Here is a 24,396-nt window from a genome sequence, read left to right on the forward strand (position 1 = left end):
GACTGCATGGGTTCAACCCCCCTTTTTGTAACGAAGTTGTATGGAGGACAGAAAATTGGATTAGCAGTTGCAGTCCGTGCAGGTAACTGCGGTGGGGTGGTGGGGCAAGGTAAGGGGGATTTCGAGGGACGATGCAGAGGGGAAATAAAATAAATTATTTATTTTCCCTCAGCATAATCCCTCAAAATACCCCTTTACCTGGCCCCACCGCCCCACCGCTGTTACCTGCATGGACCGCAGCTGAGAATAAGCTATGGTGTGGGATAGTTGATCAGTCTTCATGTTGGGAAATTGCTTTTAGGGGGCAAATGTTACTATAGTTTCTAGTTAGCCGTTCACTGGCACAAATTGGTCTCACAGGGGTTTGGGCTACGAGAAGAAAGAAAATTAGAGATATGCTCAGGAAGAAGGGTGTACATCTTAAAAGAGCTCAACCCATGTTTTAAGGAGTGAAGATGCAGAATATAGGATTGGAGTTATGATATACCAGTAAGTGATTTGGGCATTCCCCACCTAAAGGCCTAAATTAGAGTTGAGTGGTAAGATTTTCTGATTTGTGGTGGCAGTGTTCTCTCTGGAGGAAAACTGCTGGTAGAGTGTCACCAACATACTAGTCCTATCATGGATGAAATTATTTCAGTAGACTATCCTCCAATTTACGCTTCTTATCCAAATTGAAATATTTTTATAATAACGCAATTCCTAATTAGGCCATCAAAAAACTCCTTCTGTTTCCGGTGAAAAGTACTAATTGCAGAGGAGAGTCTATACCACGGTATGAACAAAAATCTTCTGGTAGACTTTCCTAAGGATTGAATATTTTCTTCAAAAGTTGGAAGATTTTCCATTATCATCCTACTTGAAATGGACAGTGGGATTTTTCCTAGAAAGCTCTCTAATGCATTCCTTAGAGTCCTGAAAAGTAAATCCAAAGAATATATTGAAGGGGCTAACACTGATATAAAAGTGCTAAGTTTTTTATTGTGTCTCAGTTGCAAACAGTATATTGTAGTCACATGAGATGAAGCAGAGTGTTGCTCATCATTGAATCTGCTTTTGGAGATCAAATATTGAATAATTGAAGACTGTGTGCTTCGTTTCGACTTGCTTATGTCTTGGTATAAAAAATATTAATTATCCAATCTTTTTAGCCTAAGTGGTGTCTAGACTACCACTAGGGTAATAAATAAAGGATCAATGTTGGGTACAATGATAACCATCTAGCTCATCTCAATGTGCGGCAGACTTTCCCACTATGCAGTACCCCAAATTGACAAATGCATGCGACGATAAAGACGTACAGTGTCGAAACATAGCTGCAGTTGTCTCTTCCCCATGTACAAGTAAGTCTTACATTCACAAATAACTCTTAATTAACTCTTGATGATGAACCCACTCATAGAGATGGACATGCCCATCTGACTACACAAGGCCCGTTGCTTCACATGGGGGACTGCTAGGCTTGCAAGAAGACAGGATTCAAGGACACTGTTTTGAAATAAAAACAAGTCTTATCCGCATAAAGGTAATGGGTGGGAAGAAAAAATGCACAACTACAGTCATGACATGAACGAGCCTAGACATAGGCGACTGGGCAAGGCATATGATAATAACCACATGAGCCAAAAGCAGCTTTGCAAATTGCTCAGCAATGGGACTGCACCTGTAAGATCATGTGTAGGGAATGTGAAGCTCACAAATAAGCAAGCCTATATGTGCATATGCATTGTGTAATTTGTGCACCCCAAAGTGCCTTGTTTTTCTTGGGCAACCACATTTTACACACTTTGACTTGCGTGTGCACAAAGACCCCAGAAAAGCAAAAGAAAGCTTTGCAAATCAACCCTTAATAGTCACTGCATTTCTTTGCTATTGCTACTAGAATATAAATGCATAGCCCGTTCAGATCAGTAGTGAACACACAATATTGCAATACATTTAAAAAGTACATTTGGTCTTAAAACATTTAGAGTGCACATAAGTTCTCGAGCATTTACATTCACAGCCCATACAAGATTGTGGTAAATTTTAAGAAGGCCACAGAGTGCCACATTGCAATACAATGTAAGTATCCTTCGACAAGGCAGTGTTCGCTAAAGCTCACTGGTGTAAAATCGGGGCGTCTTTTCAAGGCATTCTCATGATAGGCCTAAAAAGTCAATTGATTTTGTCCAAAAAAGACCATTTTTGCCGCTATCAGGAAAAGCCCCTTAACAAAATGTCGAGTTCAGTTCATTATGCTGGAGGGTTTCTTCTCTTCTCTTCCTTCCATACTTTACAAGATGAGATCCTCACAGCTGAAGACTTAGAGATATCTTCGTTGTATAGCAGGGAACAGATTCTGAAAAACATTTGAAAGAACTATTATTGACATTTTTCATTTTCATATACAAATATAGCCAGCACTTTTAAAACAATATGCATGCATTTAACCTGCATTAATGTAGACCTACACAATTGAAAGTAAGTTAGCAGTTCTTATTTATTTGTAGACCTATGGGGTCATTTCAAAAAGCTATTCTATGGGTATTTGTGTAAAATACCCTGCCCTAATAAGTGTGAATCATTCATAGGGAAACAACCTTTACAACGCAACTTTTACAACGCACTACCATTACAACGAAACTTTTACAACGCAAAAACTTTTACAACGCATACCATTACAACGCATGTTTTTACAACGCAAGTACTTTTACAACGCATGCCATTACAACGTAAGTATTGGTAAGTATATAATTATATTTTATATTTTATATGTTTTTTTTTTTTTTAAGTTTTCAGTTTTTGGGTAAAGGGGTATTTTTAGGGTTCAGGGTCAGTTTTCAGTTTTTGGGTAAAGGGGTATTTTTAGGGTTCAGGGTCAGTTTTCAGTTTTTGGGTAAAGGGGTATTTTTAAGGTTCAGGGTCAGTTTTCAGTTTTTGGGTAAAGGGGTATTTTTAGGGTTCAGGGTCAGTTTTCAGTTTTTGGGTAAAGGGGTATTTTTAAGGTTCAGGGTCAGTTTTCAGTTTTTAGGTAAAGGGGTATTTTTAGGGTTCAGGGTCAGTTTTCAGTTTTTGGGTAAAGGGGTATTTTTAGGGTTCAGGGTCAGTTTTCAGTTTTTGGGTAAAGGGGTATTTTTAGGGTTCAGGGTCAGTTTTCAGTTTTTGGGTAAAGGGGTATTTTTAGGGTTCAGGGTCAGTTTTGGGTTTTTGGGGTACAGGGGTATTTTTAGGGTTCAGGGACAGTTTTGGGTTTTAGGGTTCAGGGACAGTTTTGGGTTTTTGGGGTACAGGGGTATTTTTAGGGTTCAGGGACAGTTTTGGGTTTTTGGGGTACAGGGGTATTTTTAGGGTTCTGGGTTAATTTGGGTTTTTTTGGGGTACAGGGGTACAGGGTAAAAAAAAATTAAATTAATTAAATTAAATTATATTAATTACAATTAATTTAAAATAAAAAAAATATTATATACTTACCAATACTTACGTTGTAATGGCATGCGTTGTAAAAGTACTTGCGTTGTAAAAACATGCGTTGTAATGGTATGCGTTGTAAAAGTTTTTGCGTTGTAAAAAATTCGTTGTAACGGTATGCGTTGTAAAAGTATGCGTTGTAACGTCATACATCCTCATTCATAATCCTCCAGGTCCTAAGCAGAAAGCATTTTCTGTGCGTTTTACCCAAGGTCCATCTCTTACTCAGTCATGACTAAAACATGCTTACTCTTGAATATAAAGGCGTGTGGAAGTTTTACTTTTGGAAATTCAAGAGTAAGTTGGATAAGTCCGTAGCGAAACACCAAAACTCGCAGAAAAATCTTTGTGAATGGGGCTTGTGGCATAGATAAAACACTGGTACAGCAAGAAAAAGCTTTTTGAGCCGGGATGAAAGCATGAAGACATTTACATTGAAAAGACCTAAGGGTATTAAACAATTTATAATTTGAATTCACACGGATAGAAGCGTCCAGCCCATGATTGGTATTCACCTTTTGCCTAACAAGGGCATGTGTGACAAATTGGATAAATGTAATGGAGATCAATAGTGCCCTTACTTCATCCTAATGCACTCAAGTCTGCAGCAGAAAAATGAAAACTATCCTCAAAGGGTACACCTGACAAGAAATTATCATCTCCTTTAACCAACTGAAAAGAACTAGGGCCTTAGTACGTCTCAAAAATCTTCTGATGGAACATGAAGTTAACAGTTTCTTTAGCTGCTGGGCCAAATAAGAAATACAGCTTTCAACCATATAAACCAAATTGAAGGAAACCAAGAAAACCTGTCCACGAGACCTAATACATGAGTTAGTCAAAGAAAATACATCTCTAACTTGACTCATCTCTGTTGATTGACACAGTTTAATGGTTGAGATGCTTTGTTGGCCACGTTCAGAGAACATATGCTTGAAATATCTGTTTTGAATGATATACATTCCATGGTATCTCAGGAGAGCTGCATATTTGTGAAAGAAAGTTTGTGAACAGAAATCAATGCTGAAAAGATCCAAGAAGAGCACAACTCCGAGGACTGGAATGTGGCTCATAGTACTTGCTCGTGACTGAAATGAATTAAAGTATTCCATCCATAACTTGTTTGCTTAATAAAGCACGTTGATTTAGACTGTTTAGAGTGCCTGCTTGGGAAGCAGGCAGTATAGGAAAGAAGAATGAGGTAAAGAGATTAGAAGCCACGTCTCCAATGAATAGGGACAGAAGCAACCTTCAAAAGTTGCTGGGCCTTATCAGCGAGTTGCATCTTGAGTTACCGCGACCATGTTTGTGCATTCTCTGAAAGATACAGAAAAGTAAAAGGTGGGATGCTTAAAGTCATTTTAGGCACGATCATTTCTCAGTCTCATTCTAGTCCAATGTGAATTCCCTTTATGTCGCCAAAGGCAAAAGTACACCTTGTTTGGTCCTGCCAATATGTACTCAGTCCATCCTGAATTACCAGGCTAAGTCCGCTTTCAACTGGAATACCAAATCCACTTTTGGCCTTATTGAGCCTCATTAATGAGGTGTGACAAGCAACCTTATACAAAGTTTAGCACTCCAGATATGACTTCATTTTCGTAATTGTATTTGTGCATTTCAGGAATCTCTGCCCTCAGAGGACAAGAGCAGTAATGTTTCAAACATTATTAACTGGAATTGCATCACCTAGATCAAAGACAACAGTAACCATTACCATAAAATATAAGGCTGTGTTCAGCTTCAGTCTATTATTAGTTTATTTATATAACAACCATAAACGTACACAGTTCAAACAATCATAAAATCTTAATTTCATCTTTAGCTAAGTCAACTGAGTTAAACAATTTAAAATCAATAAATCCGTATGTAAACCCGGTTAAAATGCTTTGTGCGAGCATCAAAGCACATACTGTGCAAACGAGCATAAACAACTTAAAGACATGGACCGTCCTACTTCAACCTGGCTAAGCACAATCAAAGCGTGCAAAAGTGCATTATACGAGCATCCATGGAATGCTATGTAAAAGAGCCTTAACAGTTTAAAGTCATAAAGTGTTCTATATCAACCTGGCTAAGCACAGGAAAATCATGCAAAAATTCATTGTGCAAACATCAGCAAACACACCGTGCAAAGGAGCATAAACAATGGTACATTTACCTAAGACCTGACTAAGACAATAAAATTATCTTTATTTACAGGGCTTTTATTTGATTATTTAACATTTTTTTTAAATTGCGTAATCGAATGTTCAGCATAAAGTTCTGTGGGTTGAAAGCCTCTGTGGCCGCCGACCTACAAATTCTTACTTCCAAGGCTAAAATCTCTTTACGCAGCAAAGTCCTTCGATGTACTAGTAAACTGGTGCATACTCAAAGTATATACATAAATGTTTCATTTGCCTGTTGGCACAAGCAACACAATGTATCCTCCAGATGGGCCCTTTTCTGCCACTTGGGTAAGAAGTCAAGAGATGGAAAGAGACCAAATCGCATTTGAGAGAGCGCAATTCAAGAAAATATAGAAGTGCACCATATTTACAAGCACGTTGTATTAGTTTAGTAAACATTATATAAGAGTGTCGAATCTATAGAGTGAAAATATATAATAGTGTTTAATTAAAATAGAATACTTATATCAAGTGTGAAAAGCTAATGAAGATGTTTGTAGAGATGTTAGAATGATGTTGAAATCCCATGTTATGTGGCGGTGGTAGGGGAAAATGTAATGCTGCTAAACGTAGAAATGTGTAGGCCACATGGCAGTTCACATAGAGTACAAGATGCTGTTACACTCTTACACGATGGTGGATTTTGATGTTATTGTAATTCGAAGTATTATTGATCCTAGAACTGAAATATGTTTTATAGACGTTTCATATAATCATTGTGTGTAATAAGTTAGAATGCTGTTTAGAAGAAATTAAATGTTTTGCAGAGTGCACAGGCCCGTTCATGTAATTCTAGATCGGCCTGAATAGACAAAGTCATTTCGTTTGATCTGTATGTGCTCGTTAGAGAAAGGTCGTGTTAAGCACAAACTGTGGAGCCTGTTCAAATGGTTTACGACTTAAAGATATGGTGGAGGCCGGAATTTGGGGCCCACAGTACAAGTGTCTGTTTGCAGGTGCGAGGAGGTTTTAATCAAGAGAGTGATGAATAGACTTTTGTTCAAGAGAGCCAGGCACAGGCCTGGAGGAGTCTTCAGGAATTTCCTGGGGGTACCGTCTTGCCGGAGAGGAGCCTGGGAGGCAAGGTCAACGCTAACGATGGGCCCAGAGGAGTACCAGCATGGAGCATACCAGAACTAACACCACGTGAGGGGCGTCTCTAAGGGGTGTCTCCAAAGGGCGTTTCTATTGTAAATGTGATTTTGTATTAGGGACAGCACCCCTGGGTGGAGTTAAGGCAGATGATCTGAGGAACCTAAGAGAGCGGATGGGTAGGCAGATAGGGAACTGCGAGACATCGTTTTTGGAACAAAGACTAAGGGAAGTGTGTGTTCTTCTTTGGAAGTCACCACTGCTGACACCTTTTTAGGTTAAGTTCTTGCTAAGTAGGGATGTCACTTAGTCTAGTGTAGGGACAGTCTAATCTGATTTCTTTCCTTTCTGTAAATGACTCATAAGCTACAGCTTGTGTCTATTCTTGCAACTTTGATGATTTTTGAATTGGTTTTGGTAATATTCTTCTGCCGACTAAGAGCATTTAGAAAATTCATGTTTGTATTGATACCCGTATATCTTTTGAACCTTATATTGAGATGTTTGTATCTCCAGTTAAGTTTGGCTTTGTAATAAACTTTTAAACTTTTTAAGCTTCAGTGGTTCTTTAGAGTGGAGTAAGTCATTAACTGATTGACCTAGTAGTGGATTGCCTTTTACTCTATGACAGGTACCAACGGTTCAGTCGACCGGAGTTGGGATCTAGATCTATAACAATAGACCAGAAATCCCGCGTTAACAGTTGGTAGCAGAGTGAGGATGGTTATGTTATGTTATGTTATGTTATGTTATGTTATGTTATGATTTTATTTATATAGCGCACGGCTACTCAACAAGAGTGTCCCGGCGCTTTCAGAGGGCGGCTCAGCAATTAAAAAAACATAACAGAGAACAGACAAAAAAAATAAAAAATTGAGGTGAAAAGAAAAATAGCCTAAAGATTAAAAAGCCAGGTCTTCAGGTTTTTCCTGAACAGGAGCATGGTTACCTTCTTGAGGAAGGTGATCTAGACTAGGTTAAGTTTACCCCAAGGTCCCTAGAGATCGAGAGGTGGCCCGCCGAAGAGGGTGCTGACGGCGCGAGAGAAAAGCAGCAGAATCGGACAAGAGTGAGTATAACAAGGGTCATGCGTGGACAGATTGCGGTGTTTTGTGTTGTATCTGTATTGTAATGTCATGCGGAGTAGAATGCCTGTAGTGTGAATGAGAGAGGGTTGTGAGCGCGCGCAACCTGGCAGACTGGTAAACTGGTAACCTGGGAAACGGGGGAACCGGTGAACTGGTGAAAATCTTAAGTTCGGGGAAAGAGCTTAAGTGGTTCGGGTGTATCGAACATCCAGAGTAGTTATCGACCAGAGAAAAGGGGGTCATGAGGTACCATTGATCGCCCGCAGGACCGAGATAGGGGGAATGCAAGAGTGAGTGTGTGGGTAACGGACGCAGGTCGAAAGTTACCGTGTGCAAGTAACCTATCAGAGAAGGCGATTGTCTGGACCAACGGAAAGACATTTCGTCAGTTAAGGTGACAATTACAGTTAGACTGTGGACGTACAGTCAAGGAAAGTGATCGCTTGGTCGGAAGTAATCATTTTTCAGAGTATGAATGGGACGCATGCATGACCGGGAGACGAGCAGAGAAAGGAGGGGAACTGCTGCGAAAGGGGGACGAGTGACGTCAGCGAGAGCCGCGCTGAGATAGGTCGGTCGGTGTGAAGCCGCGCTGAGACGAGTGACGTCAGCGAGAGCCGCGCTGAGATAGGTCGGTCGGTGTGAAGCCGCGCTGTGATAGGGCGGTTGGTGTGACGTCAGCAAAGAGCCGCGCAGTGATAGGCCAGTTAGCGAAAACCGCGCTGAGATTGGTGGATTGTCATCAGGAAGTAAACGAACGCGGAGAAAATAGAAATGTTGTAGATTTTGAACATGAAGTGTTTTAAATGTTTGAGAGGGATTTTTAAGAGAAAAAGAAGAGAATCCTATTCCGGGGAAGAGGCACCACAGGAGGGTACACCAGCTCACTATATGGCAACGAATGTTGGGTTGCATACTATACTGTGGCTTGGGACTTGGAGTAAGATTACAGAGGGGAATGAGGAACTGACTTTTCCAAAATACGGAACGTTTAGATTAGAAGTGTTACATCAGTTGAAAGCAGTTATGTCCTCATTGAGACCTTTGCCTAGACCAACACAGTTTGAGGCGCTTAATGCATGGATTAGGGCGGCGCACGACAGGAGTCAGAACAGACGCCAGGAAAGGGTACGGCGATCAGTGAGGGCAGTGCAAGACGCCAAATGGGATGCGGAAGCCAAGAAGTGGAGGGTACAGGTGATTGAGGTGGATAAGTTGTACCCCTTGAGAGAGGTTACAGGTGGAAAGAAACCCATAGAAGAGGATGATGAGAGCGAGTCGGAGGACGGCCTAATAAATAGGTTGTTGATAGATAAACCACCTCCGGACAATAGGGAGATAGAGGGTACTGAGCTCTCAAGGATAGGTAGGGTTGACATAGAAGAGAACAGGCCACTCCCTATAACGGATTGGGTACCTACCAAAGGTGAGGAGACACTTCAACATAGTCCAGTACAGAGAGTAGTCGGAAGGGTTGTGGTGCAGAAGATGCCAGCAATAGAGAGGGTTGAGTCTTATGGATTGCCAGATGCTCTTCAAGTACCCGTTACCATAGGTCCTGTAGTGTCGGTTTACCACCCAGAGAAAGGGAGAGAGGAAGAACAGGTACGGCTGGAGAGAGAGAGAGTTGAGATGGAAAGAAGGAATAACACGACAAATGCCTGGAGGCAATTGCCGGGACCGATAACGTGGAGCACCCCATTGGAGTGAGCAGTGGATCCCGTAACAGAACAGGGGGGTCAGAGAGGACCGATGGACCTAAGGGGACCACGGCCGAAATCCTATAAAGAGTTGAGGGCTGACTTGAGGGAATGGGATGGGTCCACAGGAGTACCGAGCAACAGGTCAAGAGCAGAAGCAGAATGGGGAAGTCGAGGAAATGGAATATTATCTCACTGCGGGGCTAGCGAAAGCAGTCAGGAGTGGAAAGGTAAAAGTCAGGAGAGTAGAGGAGTTACACGTCATACAGACAGAGGAAATGGGCAGGAACAAAGAGGCAGAAGTACGGAGTGTGGAGAGACATCTCGTCCCATTCAAAGTGAGGAAGACCAAAGGACCCAAGAAAACAGAGATAGGTTTAGATGCACTCACCACGCACCTGGAGATAATGTACAGCACTGGAGTCGTGGGAGCATAGGGAACAGTGAAGGATCTTGCCATGTGTCGAGTGATCAGAGACCACCGGCAAATGGTGAAGAAATGGGAAATAATGGGATGTCTTACCATGCACCTAGAGTAACCATGCAGAATGAGAAATATGTGACTATGGGAAATAGAGGAGTGTTTCACCATACACCCAGAGAGGATGGAACTGCATGGGACCTGGAGAGATGGGAGCAAGGGAGGACTCCCCATAACTCGCCTGAGCCTAGACGTAGGACTCAGAGCTGTGATGGGAGAGATGTAAATGGATTCTCTAGAGATGGCATATTGAAAGCTGTAATAAAAGCCAAAAGACTCGACGTGTCCAGTTTAAAATCTGACCTGGACGAGAAAATAGATGGTACAGTGCCGATAGAAAGGATTGACATGTACAAACAAGATGAGTTGCTGTTTATAGCAAAGGACATCACTCAAAAAGCCAGAGCAACTCATGAGAAACTGTCTGAACTGGCAGACAAGTATATGGTAGATTTGTCCAGAACCAAGGCATTACAGGGTAACCACAGGTTGCATTATTCAGATCAGGACCTAGATGAGAGGAGGACAACAGGATTAAAAACACACATAAGGGAACTGATCACAGGAATAAGAGCATGGAGAGATCTGGACAAATGGGAAGAGAGGTGGTCGAATTAGGGCACTGTTAGGCGGAGTGCGAATGTGATGTCTCCGGAGGGAAGACTAATGCAGATGGAGGCATTCCCTTTGTGAGAAATAGCGAATGGGAATTATGTACACGTGCCCTGGAGTAGGGGAGATTTGGCTGCATTCACCAACTCATTTCCGAAGTTAAGGGAGAACCCTGTAGAGTGGTACAAGCAGGTAGAGAGGTTTGTGAAGATCTCAAAAGTATTGTGGATTGATTTGAACACCTTGTTTGACATTGTGGTCCCAGGAGACTTGTGGATAGCATGCAAGGTTAGTGTCGAGTGGCCAACTACAGAACCAGCAAGGGATACTCGTACTAATGGACCGTCAGAAACAGTAATGTTAAAATACGATAGGGTAATGACATGGTTGAAGGAGAAGGTGCCACCACAAGACATAGATTGGGTAAAAATAGACCGGACAAGACAGGAACCAAAGGAGACAGTCCATGAGTATTATGAGCGATTGCTGAAAGCATTCAAACAATACAGTGGACTAGATGTAATGGACCCCAAGGATATAGGACAGTTTGTATCAAAGTTTGTTTTGGGGTTGAGACCTGATATTTGTCTGATGATTCAGCAGCATTTAATTTGTTGGCAAAACAAACCATTGGATGAGATTTTGAGATACGCAAAATACTGCAGTGATGAGATAGAGTCCAAAGCAAAGAAATTAAAGGAGAAATTGATGATGGTGCAGATGCAGTCAGCTGGAAAGGGAGGACAGCAGCAACAGGGAACGGGGACAATGGGACGGAAATCAAACAATCAGAATAAGGACAACAAGGAAAATCCGAGACCTAGAATAGACTTTGCTACATTGAAAAAAACGACAAAGTGTCATCAGTGTCACCAGGTGGGACATTGGAGACGCGAGTGTCCCTATAACCCTGAAAATGGAGAACTGGAAGTTCTAGAGGAGGAAGTTCAGGAAGTTCCAGTCCAAAGGGTGACCGTGACAAAGGGTAAGGTGGCCAAAGAGGGGATTTCGGCTCCACGAGCTCAGTTCCCGCAGCCACCAAAGATTACGACAGGAGGGAAGGTCTATAGACAAATGCCTTTGTTCACAGGTAAAGAAGAGTGTTACTACGTTGATCCATTGACGGGACGACGTGTAAGTAGAGAGGAGGACTGTACCCTCGGGGCAGTTCTAGAAGTGGATCAAAGAGGACCGTTTGTTGAGGCTGAAGTGGCAGGGTGTCCTACAACATTCTTGGTGGATACTGGAGCTACTCGATCAACGTTGAGATCGGCAGTGGTTCCAGATCTACCAATGTCGGGGGAAACGATTCAGGTGGTAGGAGTTGCAAATAATAGAATGAATAGCCCTTTGACGGAACCAGTATCAGTGAAAATAGGAAACTACACGGATGAACATCAGTTTGTGGTATGTGATTCTAGTCCTGTGTGTTTGTTAGGAAGGGACTTATTGTGCAAACTGAACTGCACCATATACTGCACACCTCAGGGAGTAGAGGTACAGACTACAGATGATGACGCTACCTTCAAAGTTGTAAATTCGAGAACATGCATAGAACTGTATCCTACCCTGACAGTGGAGGAGCTCCCAGGGGATTTACGAGATGCAGTGTCATCAGAGGTATGGGATTTTACGGGAGAAGAGATAGGACTGATCAAAGGAGTAGAACCAGTGAAGATTATGGTTAAACCAAATGCTGAATATCCAAGAACGCCCCAATACAAACTGACCCCCGAGACAATTGCAGGAATAAAACCTGTAATCGACTCTATGATAAAACAGGGAATACTGAAGGAAATTGTGGGAAGTCCATGCAACTCCCCGATTATGGGTTTGCAGAAACCTAGTGGGAAATTTAGAATAGTGCAAGATCTTCGAAAGATTAACAACATAGTTGTTTCATGTTGTCCAGTGGTACCGAATCCATCAGTGATATTGTTTCAGATACCATTCCAAGCTGAGGGGTTCACAGTGATAGACCTTTGTCAGGCTTTCTTCTCAATCCCATTGGATGAGGAGAGCCAGTACCTTTTTGCTTTTAAGCTGGAAAATCGCGTTTTAACATGGTGTCGTATCCCACAAGGGTATACAGAAAGCCCATCAATTTTCAACCAGCTGTTGAAGAAAAATCTTGAAAGTCTGGTACTGCCACACAACTCGGTTCTGGTCCAGTACATAGACGACCTACTTGTTGCATCAGAAACGGAAGAGGCTTGCAAGACAGATACCATTGCATTGCTGAACCATTTAGCTGAAAATGGGCATAAGGTATCTCCGAACAAATTGCAGTACTGTCTGACAGAAGTACAGTATTTGGGTCACAGGATAGAAAAAGGAAAGCGCAAAGTGTCACCAGATAGGATAGAGGCGATAATGAAGATGAATGCGCCTACGACACAGAGAGAAGTCAGGATGTTCCTAGGAATGGTTGGTTATTGCCGACAGTGGATAGCTAACTTTTCACTGAAAGCAAAACCTTTACAAAAACTGACGCACAAGGAGGTGAGTGATCCGGTACCATGGGACAAGGATTGTTTGATGGCGTTTCTACAGCTGAGAGAGGACTTGTGTCGTGCTCCGGCTTTGGGGATGCCTGACTATGAAAAACCATTTTCACTTTTCTGCTGCGAAAGGGAAGGTTGTGCTTTGTCAGTTTTGGTACAGATACATGGAAATGCCCGTAGACCAGTTGCATACTTTTCGGCTACCTTAGATCCAGTAGCCGCAGCGTTGCCCGGATGTCTCAAATCCGTTGCTGCAACGGGTGTCAGCATTGAACAGTGTGAAAATATTGTCATGGGACACCAGTTAGTGGTGTATGTACCTCATTCTGTAGAACTGTTAATGACCAGGACCAAGACACAGCACTTGACCAGTAGTAGGCTCACGCGCTACGAGCAAGTTATACTTGCTGCGGAGAACGTGACCCTTAAGAGGTGCTCTGTTTTGAATCCTGCTACATTGATGCCACTTCCTAATGATATTGAAGGCGAGGAATGTGAAGATCACGACTGCCTTGATGTGACTGAACTATGCACGAAGCCAAGACCAGATATCGTGGATGAGCCGTTGATCGACCCTGATGAAATTTTCTTTGTTGATGGCTCATGTTTAAGGGACGATACTGGTCGGTTGAGAGCAGCTTATGCTGTTTGCACCATTACTGGAGTTGTGGAAGCCGCTTGCCTGGAAGGAGTACACTCCGCACAGGTGGCAGAAATCATTGCATTGACACGTGCCTGTATAGCAGGAAACAAAATTAGAGTCACCATCTATACGGATAGCCAATATGGTTTCGGTGTAGTTCATGATTTAGGGCAGTTGTGGTCTCAGAGAGGTTACATGACCTCCTCTGGTTCGCCTATTCGAAATGGAGAATTTGTGCGACTGTTGTTAGAAGCATTACAAGGTCCAGCTGCAATTGCAATCGTCAAATGCGTAGCCCACACCAAAAATACAGATTTTGTGTCACAAGGTAATAGATATGCAGATTAAGTTGCCCGCTATTGTGTGGAGCACGGATATTCTTTCACGGAGGTGGAAGTAGGTGGGGCTCAGGAAAAGACAGAGTTAAATATGATGCTAGAAACAGTTGATACTTGGGAGGATTTAAAAGAGATGCAAGAGAATGCACCTGATTTTGAGAAAAAGGCATGGGAAACAGCAGGTTGTGTGAAAAGTGAAATGGACTTCTGGGTTTCAGCAGATGGTAGGGCAGTATTACCTGAGGAATTTGTTAATCCAATGGCACGACAGATACATGGTCCAGTACACTTAGGAAGAGATGCTATGCTGAGGGTGTTTAGGCAGACCTGGTATTGTCCTAAATTCAGGATTGCAGCAGAAGCAGTCTGTAGGAGACTTGTCAGCAACTGAACGTAGGGAAGAGAACACCAGTTACAATGAGTCACATTGGGAGGTCTGGGGGGCCTTTCAACAGAATGCAATTAGATTTTATTGAGATGCCAAAAAGCAACCGCCTCAGGTATGTTCTGGTGGTTGTATGCATATTTTCCAGATGGGTCGAAGCATACCCTACACGCAGGTGCGACACACTCACAGTAGCAAAGTTGTTGCTTAGAGAGTTGATCCCGCGCTTCGGGGTGCCGACCTCTCTGGAATCAGATCGAGGAACTCATTTCAACAGTGAAGTTGTGAAAATGCTTTGCTCTGCATTGAACATTGATCAGAAGTTGCACTGCAGCTATCGACCAGAGGCTTCAGGTATCGTGGAGCAGATCAATGGCACTTTGAAGTCCCGAATAGCCAAAGTATGTTCATCGACTTCCTTAAGTTGGCCTGATGCTCTGCCCTTGGTACTCATGAGTATGCGTAGCACACCAGACAGGAGGACAGGTCTCTCTCCACACGAAGTTTTAATGGGCAGGGCAATGAGACTTCCGTCTGTACCAACTACAGCTTTGTTGAATATTACAGATGACCTGTTCCTGGATTACTGCAAGGGTCTATCTGACGCCATTCATTCTGTGTCTCTTCAGGTACAGGCTGCTGAAGTTCCATCTTCAAGAGATCTATGTCACAACTTATGTCCAGGTGACTGGATCCTGCTGAAGAAGCACGTCCGGAAGAACTGCTTAGACGTGCGTTGGAAGGGGCCCTATCAAGTTATCCTGACGACGAATACCGCTGTGAAGTGCGGAGGACTGCCAAACTGGATTCACGCTTCCCATACTCAAAGAGTTCCAGCACCCCTAGAAGAAACAGCTCCTCTCGCAGATGAAAATCCAGCTGTGGATGGTGAACCACTAGAGGGGATCAGTCAAACTGTGGGGGTGTCGGAAGAAGTTGGGAGCGCTACAGAACAAGAAGAAGAAGGACAGGACGGCAGTGAAACTGAAGTTGCCACAGAAGGAGAAAGTTGCTGTGAATACGGCTCAGACCCAGATCAAGCCCAGAGTGATCAAGAACTGAATGGGAGGACAAGATACAGGAGAACAAAGCGTGGAGAAGATAGTTGGCCTGAAAGAAGGAAGAGGCCAAGCTTGAAGACAGCTCCAGAGAAAACTCTTGCCCCTGTATCTGAAGACTCGGATTTGGACGAAAGTACACAAGGACAGGAACAGGAAGGTCCGAGAAGATCGAGGAGGGTGCGAGTGCCTAGCAGAAGATACGCTACTCCTGAGTGGACCTACCTCGCTGCAGATGTCCAGTGTACAGGGAACTGGGAGGGTGAGGGAAGTGACCCTGATCAGCACTGACCCCATCATAACAGTGGCAATAGTGTTGTTGATACCGGGAGTGAAAGTCGAAGGGTTGTTGACACTCAATATCCCCTATCCTCCTTATCTGAGTGGAATAAGAGACTTGGTTTTAAACAGAATAGATTTCCCAACTTGTTGTCCATGGAGGTCAATACTTGGGGAGGTCCTTCTTCGTTTGGAAATATTAGAAGCTGTGATTAGAGTCGCTGGAACACGTATAATTTCAGATTGCTAAAAGACTGTGTGGAAGACTTTGCAAATAAACAAATTGAGAGATAACCTAGCGCCAAGTGGAAGAAGAAGAAACTAGGGACTTCCATTTAGTGGACGGAGAAGGGCTAGGGTTGTCTGTTGCTGTAGAACACTAAGACTGATCTTGCGGAGAAGATTATCAGCTTCCAGGTGTGGTTCGAAAAGAGACATTGTGCTGTGAAAGAAAACTGGAACTACACTGTTTGAGATCATGGAGGTTGGCAACCCGAACCGCAGGGCCAAATGTATAATAGGCACACTTTTAGTGGGAGTGATTTTCCTTATAGTTTTAGTAGTTACTATATCTTATGTAGTGGGACATGAAAATGAAGAAAAGGCTGCAAGGGAAGAAAAAATTTTATCAACACAGAAACCTACTATTGCTGGTAAAAAGGGGGACAATACAGAGAAAGATAAAGCTTTACTAGCAGCAGAGACTCGTAGGTTACATGTAGATGAATCACAGGGAAATTTTAAATCAAATGCGTATGCTAAATTGCTTTATGAATATATCGATGTTATGGAGGCTAAAAAATTGTTACGTTTGCATGAAATTGCCAGCCTCTGTAGACGAAGGTATCAGATATCATCATCTTCCATTGACTTATGGAATCACATGTAGTTTGTTGCTGAGCATATTTTATGAACGTGATGGGTTTGAATACTATTTTTCGAATTTCGATGCTATTTTACCTGAAGTGCCGAACTACAATCATTTAAATAAGTGGAATTATTAGAAGAGTGAAGACAGATTACAGAAATGTTTCCTTCCCTGGAAAACATTAGATACTTCACATGCCCGAAGAAATAATTTTACTTGTAAAGTGTCAGAAATTGAGAAAAAGTTTGTAGGGCAGGTGGATGATCGATACAGGAGACAGAAGATTTTAAAAGCTTCAGGTCAATGGAAAACAGATTAGACTGAGGAAGAAAGGGCACACCAAAGAAAGGGTAGCAATGGTCCAATAGCTTTAGATCGAGAGAAAAAGGGGAAACTGGGTATACATAGGGGTGAAACCTATTATGAGAATGTGTTTGTGGGAAAAGTGAGTTGTGAACATGCGTTCCAATTAGAATACTATTCGAAGGACTTCTTGAAAGAAATGCAGGTGATCCCAAATGTATATTTTGTCTGTGGAAGAAATGCATACGTGAAACTACCAGATAATTGGTATGGATCATGTTATTTGGCAATTGTCTTCCCCAAAATATACCATGCTAAGGATTTGGAAATTATAGAGGGAGGAACTCAAGCTAGAGGAAGAAGGGATGTAAGCGCTGAGGAGGTAGTTGGAGACGTATTTGGTGCTATGTTTCCTATTTTAGGGATAGCATTAAATGATGTCAAGATTAGAAGATTGGCAACAGTTGTAGATAGGTTGTCCGCCAGTACTGCTAGGTCACTAATGCTGGTGGAGGGAGAAATGCAATCGATAAGGGCAATGGTTCTTCAGAACCGACTTGCTCTAGATGTTCTGTTAGCCAAAGAGGGAGGAGTCTGTAAGGCTTTGAAGGTCCAGGAATGTTGCACTTACATTCCAGACAACTCAAAACCTTTAGAAAAGTACATTCGGAACATTACTGAAATACACCATGAAATTGAGGATTTGACAAAGGTAACAGTGTGGGAAAAGGTAGGTCAAGGAATGGGTAAAGTTGAAGGTTGGTTTGCCAACCTAGGAAAGAATATTATTTGGTACATACTGAAACCTATCATCATAATAGTGATTTGTATAATCACTTTGTGGGGATTGGTGCGGCTGTACCAATGGTATAGATCAAACCGGTTGCAAAGAACCATGAGAAGGCAAGAGAGGAGATTGACTGAGATGCAGGATAATCAGTATAGGAGTCTGAAGGCTCTAGAGATGAGGAAACGAGGGGGTACTGCAACGACTTCAGTTTGACTCAGGCCTTACCTCAGGGATGGTGTTGTAATGATGATGACTACTAAAAGTCGTCAAAGGGGGGATTGAGAGAGCGCAATTCAAGAAAATATAGAAGTGCTCCATATTTACAAGCACGTTGTATTAGTTTAGTAAACATTATATAAGAGTGTCGAATCTATAGAGTGAAAATATATAATAGTGTTTAATTAAAATAGAATACTTATATCAAGTGTGAAAAGCTAATGTAGATGTTTGTAGAGATGTTAGAATGATGTTGAAATCCCATGTTATGTGGCGGTGGTAGGGGAAAATGTAATGCTGCTAAACGTAGAAATGTGTAGGCCACATGGCAGTTCACATAGAGTACAAGATGCTGTTACACTCTTACACGATGGTGGATTTTGATGTTATTGTAATTCGAAGTATTATTGATCCTAGAACTGAAATATGTTTTATAGACGTTTCATATAATCATTGTGTGTAATAAGTTAGAATGCTGTTTAGAAGAAATTAAATGTTTTGCAGAGTGCACAGGCCCGTTCATGTAATTCTAGATAGGCCTGAATAGACAAATTCATTTCGTTTGATCTGTATGTGCTCGTTAGAGAAAGGTCGTGTTAAGCACAAACTGTGGAGCCTGTTCAAATGGTTTACAACTTAAAGATATGGTGGAGGCCGGAATTTGGGGCCCACAGTACAAGTGTCTGTTTGCAGGTGCGAGGAGGTTTTAATCAAGAGAGTGATGAATAGACTTTTGTTCAAGAGAGCCAGGCACAGGCCTGGAGGAGTCTTCAGGAATTTCCTGGGGGTACCGTCTTGCCGGAGAGGAGCCTGGGAGGCAAGGTCAACGCTAACGATGGGCCCAGAGGAATGCCAGCATGGAGCATACCAGAACTAACACCACATGAGGGGCGTCTCTAAGGGGTGTCTCCAAAGGGCGTTTCTATTGTAAATGTGATTTTGTATTAGGGACAGCACCCCTGGGTGGAGTTAAGGCAGATGATCTGAGGAACCTAAGAGAGCGGATGGGTAGGCACATAGGGAACTGCGAGACATCGTTTTTGGAACAAAGACTAAGGGAAGTGTGTGTTCTTCTTTGGAAGTCACCACTGCTGACACCTTTTTAGGTTAAGTTCTTGCTAAGTAGGGATGTCACTTACTCTAGTGTAGGGACAGTCTAATCTGATTTCTTTCCTTTCTGTAAATGACTCATAAGCTACAGCTTGTGTCTATTCTTGCAACTTTGATGATTTTTGAATTGGTTTTGGTAATATTCTTCTGCAGACTAAGAGCATTTAGAAAATTCATGTTTGTATTGATACCCGTATATCTTTTGAACCTTATATTGAGATGTTTGTATCTCCAGTTAAGTTTGGCTTTGTAATAAACTTTTAAACTTTTTAAGCTTCAGTGGTTCTTTAGAGTGGAGTAAGTCATTAACTGATTGACCTAGTAGTGGATTGCCTTTTACTCTATGACAGGTACCAACGGTTCAGTCGACCGGAGTTGGGATCTAGATCTATAACAATAGACCAGAAATCCTGCGTTAACACATTTTTATAAGTTCCCTCTTGACGGTCAATGAAAATATTGCCTCAAAGTAGGGTTGTTCCATCCCGATGTTATAAGAATGTATCACCAGACACCCATGCACTTGTTTTATCAATGGGATGTTATCTCCCAGGCATCTTTTCCACTTGATTGATTTATTCAGAGTTTTCTTGAAGGTATAATGACTCGTGTTCAGTTGCCATAATTCTGAAATACCAATATTGTCTATGCTGCTCTGTAGGTATTTGGTAAATTGACTTTTCCCCCTTTGCAAGTTGATTTTCGCCCAAGCAAGATGTGCCAATTAATCTTCCGGGGCACTCCGTTATCGATGATAACATTTAACAAAAGCCCCTTGCCAAGCTAGTGATTGTTTTATCAAAGAAAATTCTAGTCTTACTTGGGCTGGGGAGACAGACTTCAATAGCTGAAACACTCATTTATACGTTCTTATTTTATTATTTATTAATCAAGCTTTTTAAGCGCGACAGCTACCCAAAAAGGGTTTCCCGGCGCTGAACAGGTAAGGTACTAAGTGGCCTAACGTTGCAGACAGGGATAGCGTTATTGATTGAAAAGCCAGGTCTTGACGGCTCTGCGAAACTGGATATAGCTGGTTTCTAAGCGAATATTCAGGGGGAGAGAATTCCAAAGAGTTGGTCCAATGTACGCAAAGGATCTGCCACCCATGCTAGAGAGTTTAATTCTAGGGACAGTGAAATTGCCTTTGGATGAGGATCGGAGATGGCGAGAGGGAAAGTAGGGGCAGACAAGGGATTGTAGGTATAGTGGAGCTGATCCAACTTTGATTTTGAACATGTAGCTCAGGGTTTTGAATTTAATGCGACTCTCTGCCCTGAGCCAATGTAAGTCTCGAAGATGTCCTGAGATATGAGCTGTTTTAGGAACTTTACATAGCAGCCTAACGGCGGCATTTTGAACCAGCTGCAGACGTCTTTTCACTGCCTTGTTTGCCCCATGATAGAGGACATTTCCGTAGTACAGTCGAGAGGTTATAAGGGCATGGACCACAGTGTGTTGGGTGTCGTATGGCAGCATCTAGATGATTTTCCTCAGCCACCGCAAGATTGTAAAGCAGGTGGCCTAGACCTTGCTAACCCGATGGTGCATGGTCAAAGCATTATCAATGGTGAAACCTAGATTTCGTACGTGGTCTGATGGAATAGGAAAGGGACCCATCTCAGTGGGCCAATGCTCAGCATTCCATAGATCTTGTTTTTGACCCAGGATCAAGACTTCGGTCTTACAGCCGTTCAGTTTAAGTAGATTGGTATTCATCCAAGTGGCAATTTTCCCTAAGCCTAATTGCAAGAGGGATGTGGAATCAGGGCCCGGGTTTGAAAGGGAAAAAGTAATCTGGGAGTCGTCAGCATATGTGTATAGAGTGAGACCTGCTTGTTCTGCAATAAGGGCCAGTGGTTTAACATATAAGTTGAATAACTTCTCCAAGATATCAGCATCTTCGCTCAACATTATCTCACCTCTATATGATATTGCATACATAGGATTTGATTTTATCATTGTGATCAACGCCTTCAGATTGTGTCCCCACAGGCTTTTTCTTAAATGAGAAAAGGCAAAGCTAGCACATCTGTTTTAGCTGTAATGGCCTTTTTTGTACAGCGAAGGAACTCCTTGAGTCCAGTTTAAACACTAAGTATGTATAGGTTGCTGTGAGATCAATATTGGCCCCATTGAGGTACCATTTCCTCTGTTTGGATATTTGGCGATTTAAGGGTATGACAGATTTTTTTTGATTGATTGTCAATTGTTGAACGAGTACTCAGCAAGCCTGTTGATCAGTCTTTGCAGGCCTACTCTAGTATTCATTAACAGGTGCAGGTCATCTGCATATCAAATATTGCACAAGTGTTTACCACCAAGACTTGGTGCATGCGACACCAATGAAGCAAGGGACAGTGAAATATCTATAATTAATAATTTGTTCAACAAAAGTGGTGATAATACACATACCTTCTTCAGTCCTAGGGAGGTTCTGAATTCTCTAGACAAGCGCTGTCCAACCCCCACCATGATCTTCGTCCACTTTTTTTATAACTCAGTTGAATCACTCTCAAATGTTTTGGCAGGATTCTCTATCTTTGTAACTTCTCCCAAAGCAGATCTCAAGGGACTCGGTCAAAGGCCACTTTAGGTCCTCACATCACATGAATAACTGTGTGTGGGTATCACTCTCCCTTTTCATTATGAGATCCACTGCCATCAGGTTAGAAGTGGTCACTTGCTTTTTGGTAAATCCAATTCGATTAATTGGTATCATCCTTGCCTCTGACTTCCACTCCAAGAGGACTTACAGGAGTAGAATTGAAAAATATTTCAGGTCTACATAGAGTGGGGATATCAAAAGATAATTTGAGGTGTATAACTGACCCTGTGCATCTTTCTGGAATATTTTCAGTCAGCAATATATGATTTGAAAATCGAGATCAGAAAAGCTGCCCAAATCATAAAATTTTATTTCAAGAGGGCTGGTGGTATTCCACTGGGGCCAGGCACACTGTTCCTCCAGTGATTCAGTTAGATATTCTAAGATGTCTAGGTTATCACTGCAATTGGTTTTAGTAAGTGCCATATCAGCGAAGGCCATACTATGTCCCATTACATATCGGCCTAGACTGGGACCAGGAGTAGAAGAGGCATCAGTACATCCCTTATAGTGTGCTCTTAAAAAGTTCACCTATTCCTCTTTGCTTACATTAGCATTGTTTGCCACCCTGGGGAACTTGTCGAGCTCATTAATTAGCCTTCAGGAAATCCTGTGATTATTTTGTTTGCAGCAGTAGAGAAGCTTGGCCCACCATATGTCAGATCATCCTTTCTTGTGCGACTAAACCTCTTTTTTTAAACCTCCTGTGATCAACATGAAGGCACTTTAGCAATGCTGAATCCTGAGGTGAGCTCCTCAGTTGCTGGAGAGTTCTATTAATCTGTGATCTTATAAAGTGAATCAGCTTTGGCCAGCAAATGATTTTATTATAATTGAAGCTTGTGCCGTTGTGCAAGCTTTTATCGGAATCTGCTTGTTAACTGATATTTCTTTTAGAATTTCTACTGCTTCACGTGCCATGTCTTGAACCTTATCCGGACTCCATTTAAGGTGTTTTAGGTTTTCAGTATGAGCTTCTACTTGTACTATCTGGGAACAGGGCACTGAACCAAAGCTTTGGTGGGTGATGATCACTCTCAGGTCAATGATGTAGGAGGACTCAGTGCTGCTGAGAGGGAGAGGAACTGGGCAGTGATGTGGACACTCACAGCCCCCCTGTAGTGGCATTGGGATTATGGAGGTGACTGGGAGCAGAGCAAAAAAGCTGCCGGGCCCCTTGGTGACTAGTAGCTATTTGAACTGAGATTAGCTCCCTCCTGGGGCTTTGTTCTGGGCCCGCACATGGATGGGCACTGTCTTGATGGGACTGTAGCCAGAGATGCCAGCCAAAGGCCTGCAGTAGAATCATGGTCCACATTTACAGAGGTCGATTGATCACGCACCGCTAAGTGAACAAGTGACATTGTGCACCTGTGGTGGCCCTAGGGAAATGGACGGTCAGGGAGGCTGCCCACTGGCATATGTTTCATTTTATATCTGTGGGTGGGCAAGTATGGCCCCCCTGGTGCTGTCCCACCTGACGAGTGGCTGATTTGTAACCAAGTAAGCTCACTCTCCCTCCATCCCATCAGTATGGGCTAAACAGAAACTAAACAGACAAAGCTGCTCTTTGAGCAACATAGACTGCTGCACAGCATGGATATGGAAACCCCGTTGGAGAAGTCCATTTCAAACTCAGTAGGTGGTGAGGGTGATCCCCCGGAACCAGACATTTGGGCCATGTTCAAGGATTTGAAGCAGTCCCTATTGATAATAAAATTGACTCTCTGGCTGAAAGATTTGATTCCTTAAAGGTGTTTTCGAATCATGATGAGCAAATTAGCCAACTCCACAGCGCACGTCCGCAATGGAGGATGATGGCAACGTGGTGAAAGAAAAGCTCTTCCACATGGAAAAGGTGCTTGAACTAATTCGCAGTAGGTATGAGGATTTAGAAGCCAGGTCGAAGAGGAATAATGTCAGGTCATGGGAGTACCGGAATCCACCGCAATGATACAAATTGAGGATTATGTGGAGCAAATGCTTGGGTCATTATTTGGAGAATCTTGTTCACTGTCTGCATAGTGGAGTGGGTGCACAGATCGTTGGGACCCAATCCGCTGCCAGGGGTTCCTGCACGGCCCATTATTGCCCGACTCCTGAATTATAGAGCTGTTCTCAGACTCGCCAGGGAACAGCGCACCTTGTCTTACCAAGGGAATACTGTCTACTTCTACCCTCATTTTACTGATCAAAAAGCTGCTGTGAAATTTGTCAGGAGTCTGCCACTGGCTGGGACTGACTCACACTCTTCCTGCAGCAATGATGAATACAGCTGCACAAGTTATAATGACTGAGTGCACTAGATCTGCCATTTATTCCATGTACTGCTCTTGAAAAAGGACCTGGCCCTGCCAGTTGGATGAGTTGCGGGGTTCATTTTATAGTGCTCCCTTTACTATCAATGTTGAAACTGTTTTGACATGGAGTGTTTCTGCTCCGCCATGGCTTTGGGGCAGTGGACCCCCCTCCCCTGTTCCAGGCGTCCAGTCTTTTCTGGCTGGGAAGCCCTTGGTGGCTGGTGGCTGGTGTTCCCCCTGGGATGATTCTCGTGTTGATATGCATCGCTAGCCTCCTTGGTCTAGGGTGGGTTGTTTTCAGCTCGTTTGGGGTGCTGAAGTGGGTGGAAGAAGGCAATTGGCAGATGTGTTTAAACTGTTGTTGTCGCTATCCTGGTCTTTGTTTCTTTCTCTCTCTCTA

General features: G+C 42.7%; 1 protein-coding gene across 1 annotated transcript in view; it reads right to left on the minus strand.

The window, feature by feature from the left end:
* Positions 1 to 229: 229 nt before the first annotated feature.
* LRRC2 (leucine rich repeat containing 2) overlaps positions 230 to 24,396 on the minus strand; it is an 878,803-nt gene continuing 854,636 nt past the window's right edge. Inside the window, exon 9 of the mRNA XM_078677386.1 lies at positions 230 to 2,341. Within this exon, the coding sequence (XP_078533512.1) occupies positions 2,292 to 2,341 (50 nt within the window). The 3' untranslated portion in view covers positions 230 to 2,291. The remainder of the gene's footprint in view (positions 2,342 to 24,396) is intronic.

Source organism: Lissotriton helveticus, chromosome 2_1 (genome assembly GCF_964261635.1).
Source record: "Lissotriton helveticus chromosome 2_1, aLisHel1.1, whole genome shotgun sequence".
NCBI classification, from domain to species: Eukaryota; Metazoa; Chordata; class Amphibia; order Caudata; family Salamandridae; genus Lissotriton; species Lissotriton helveticus.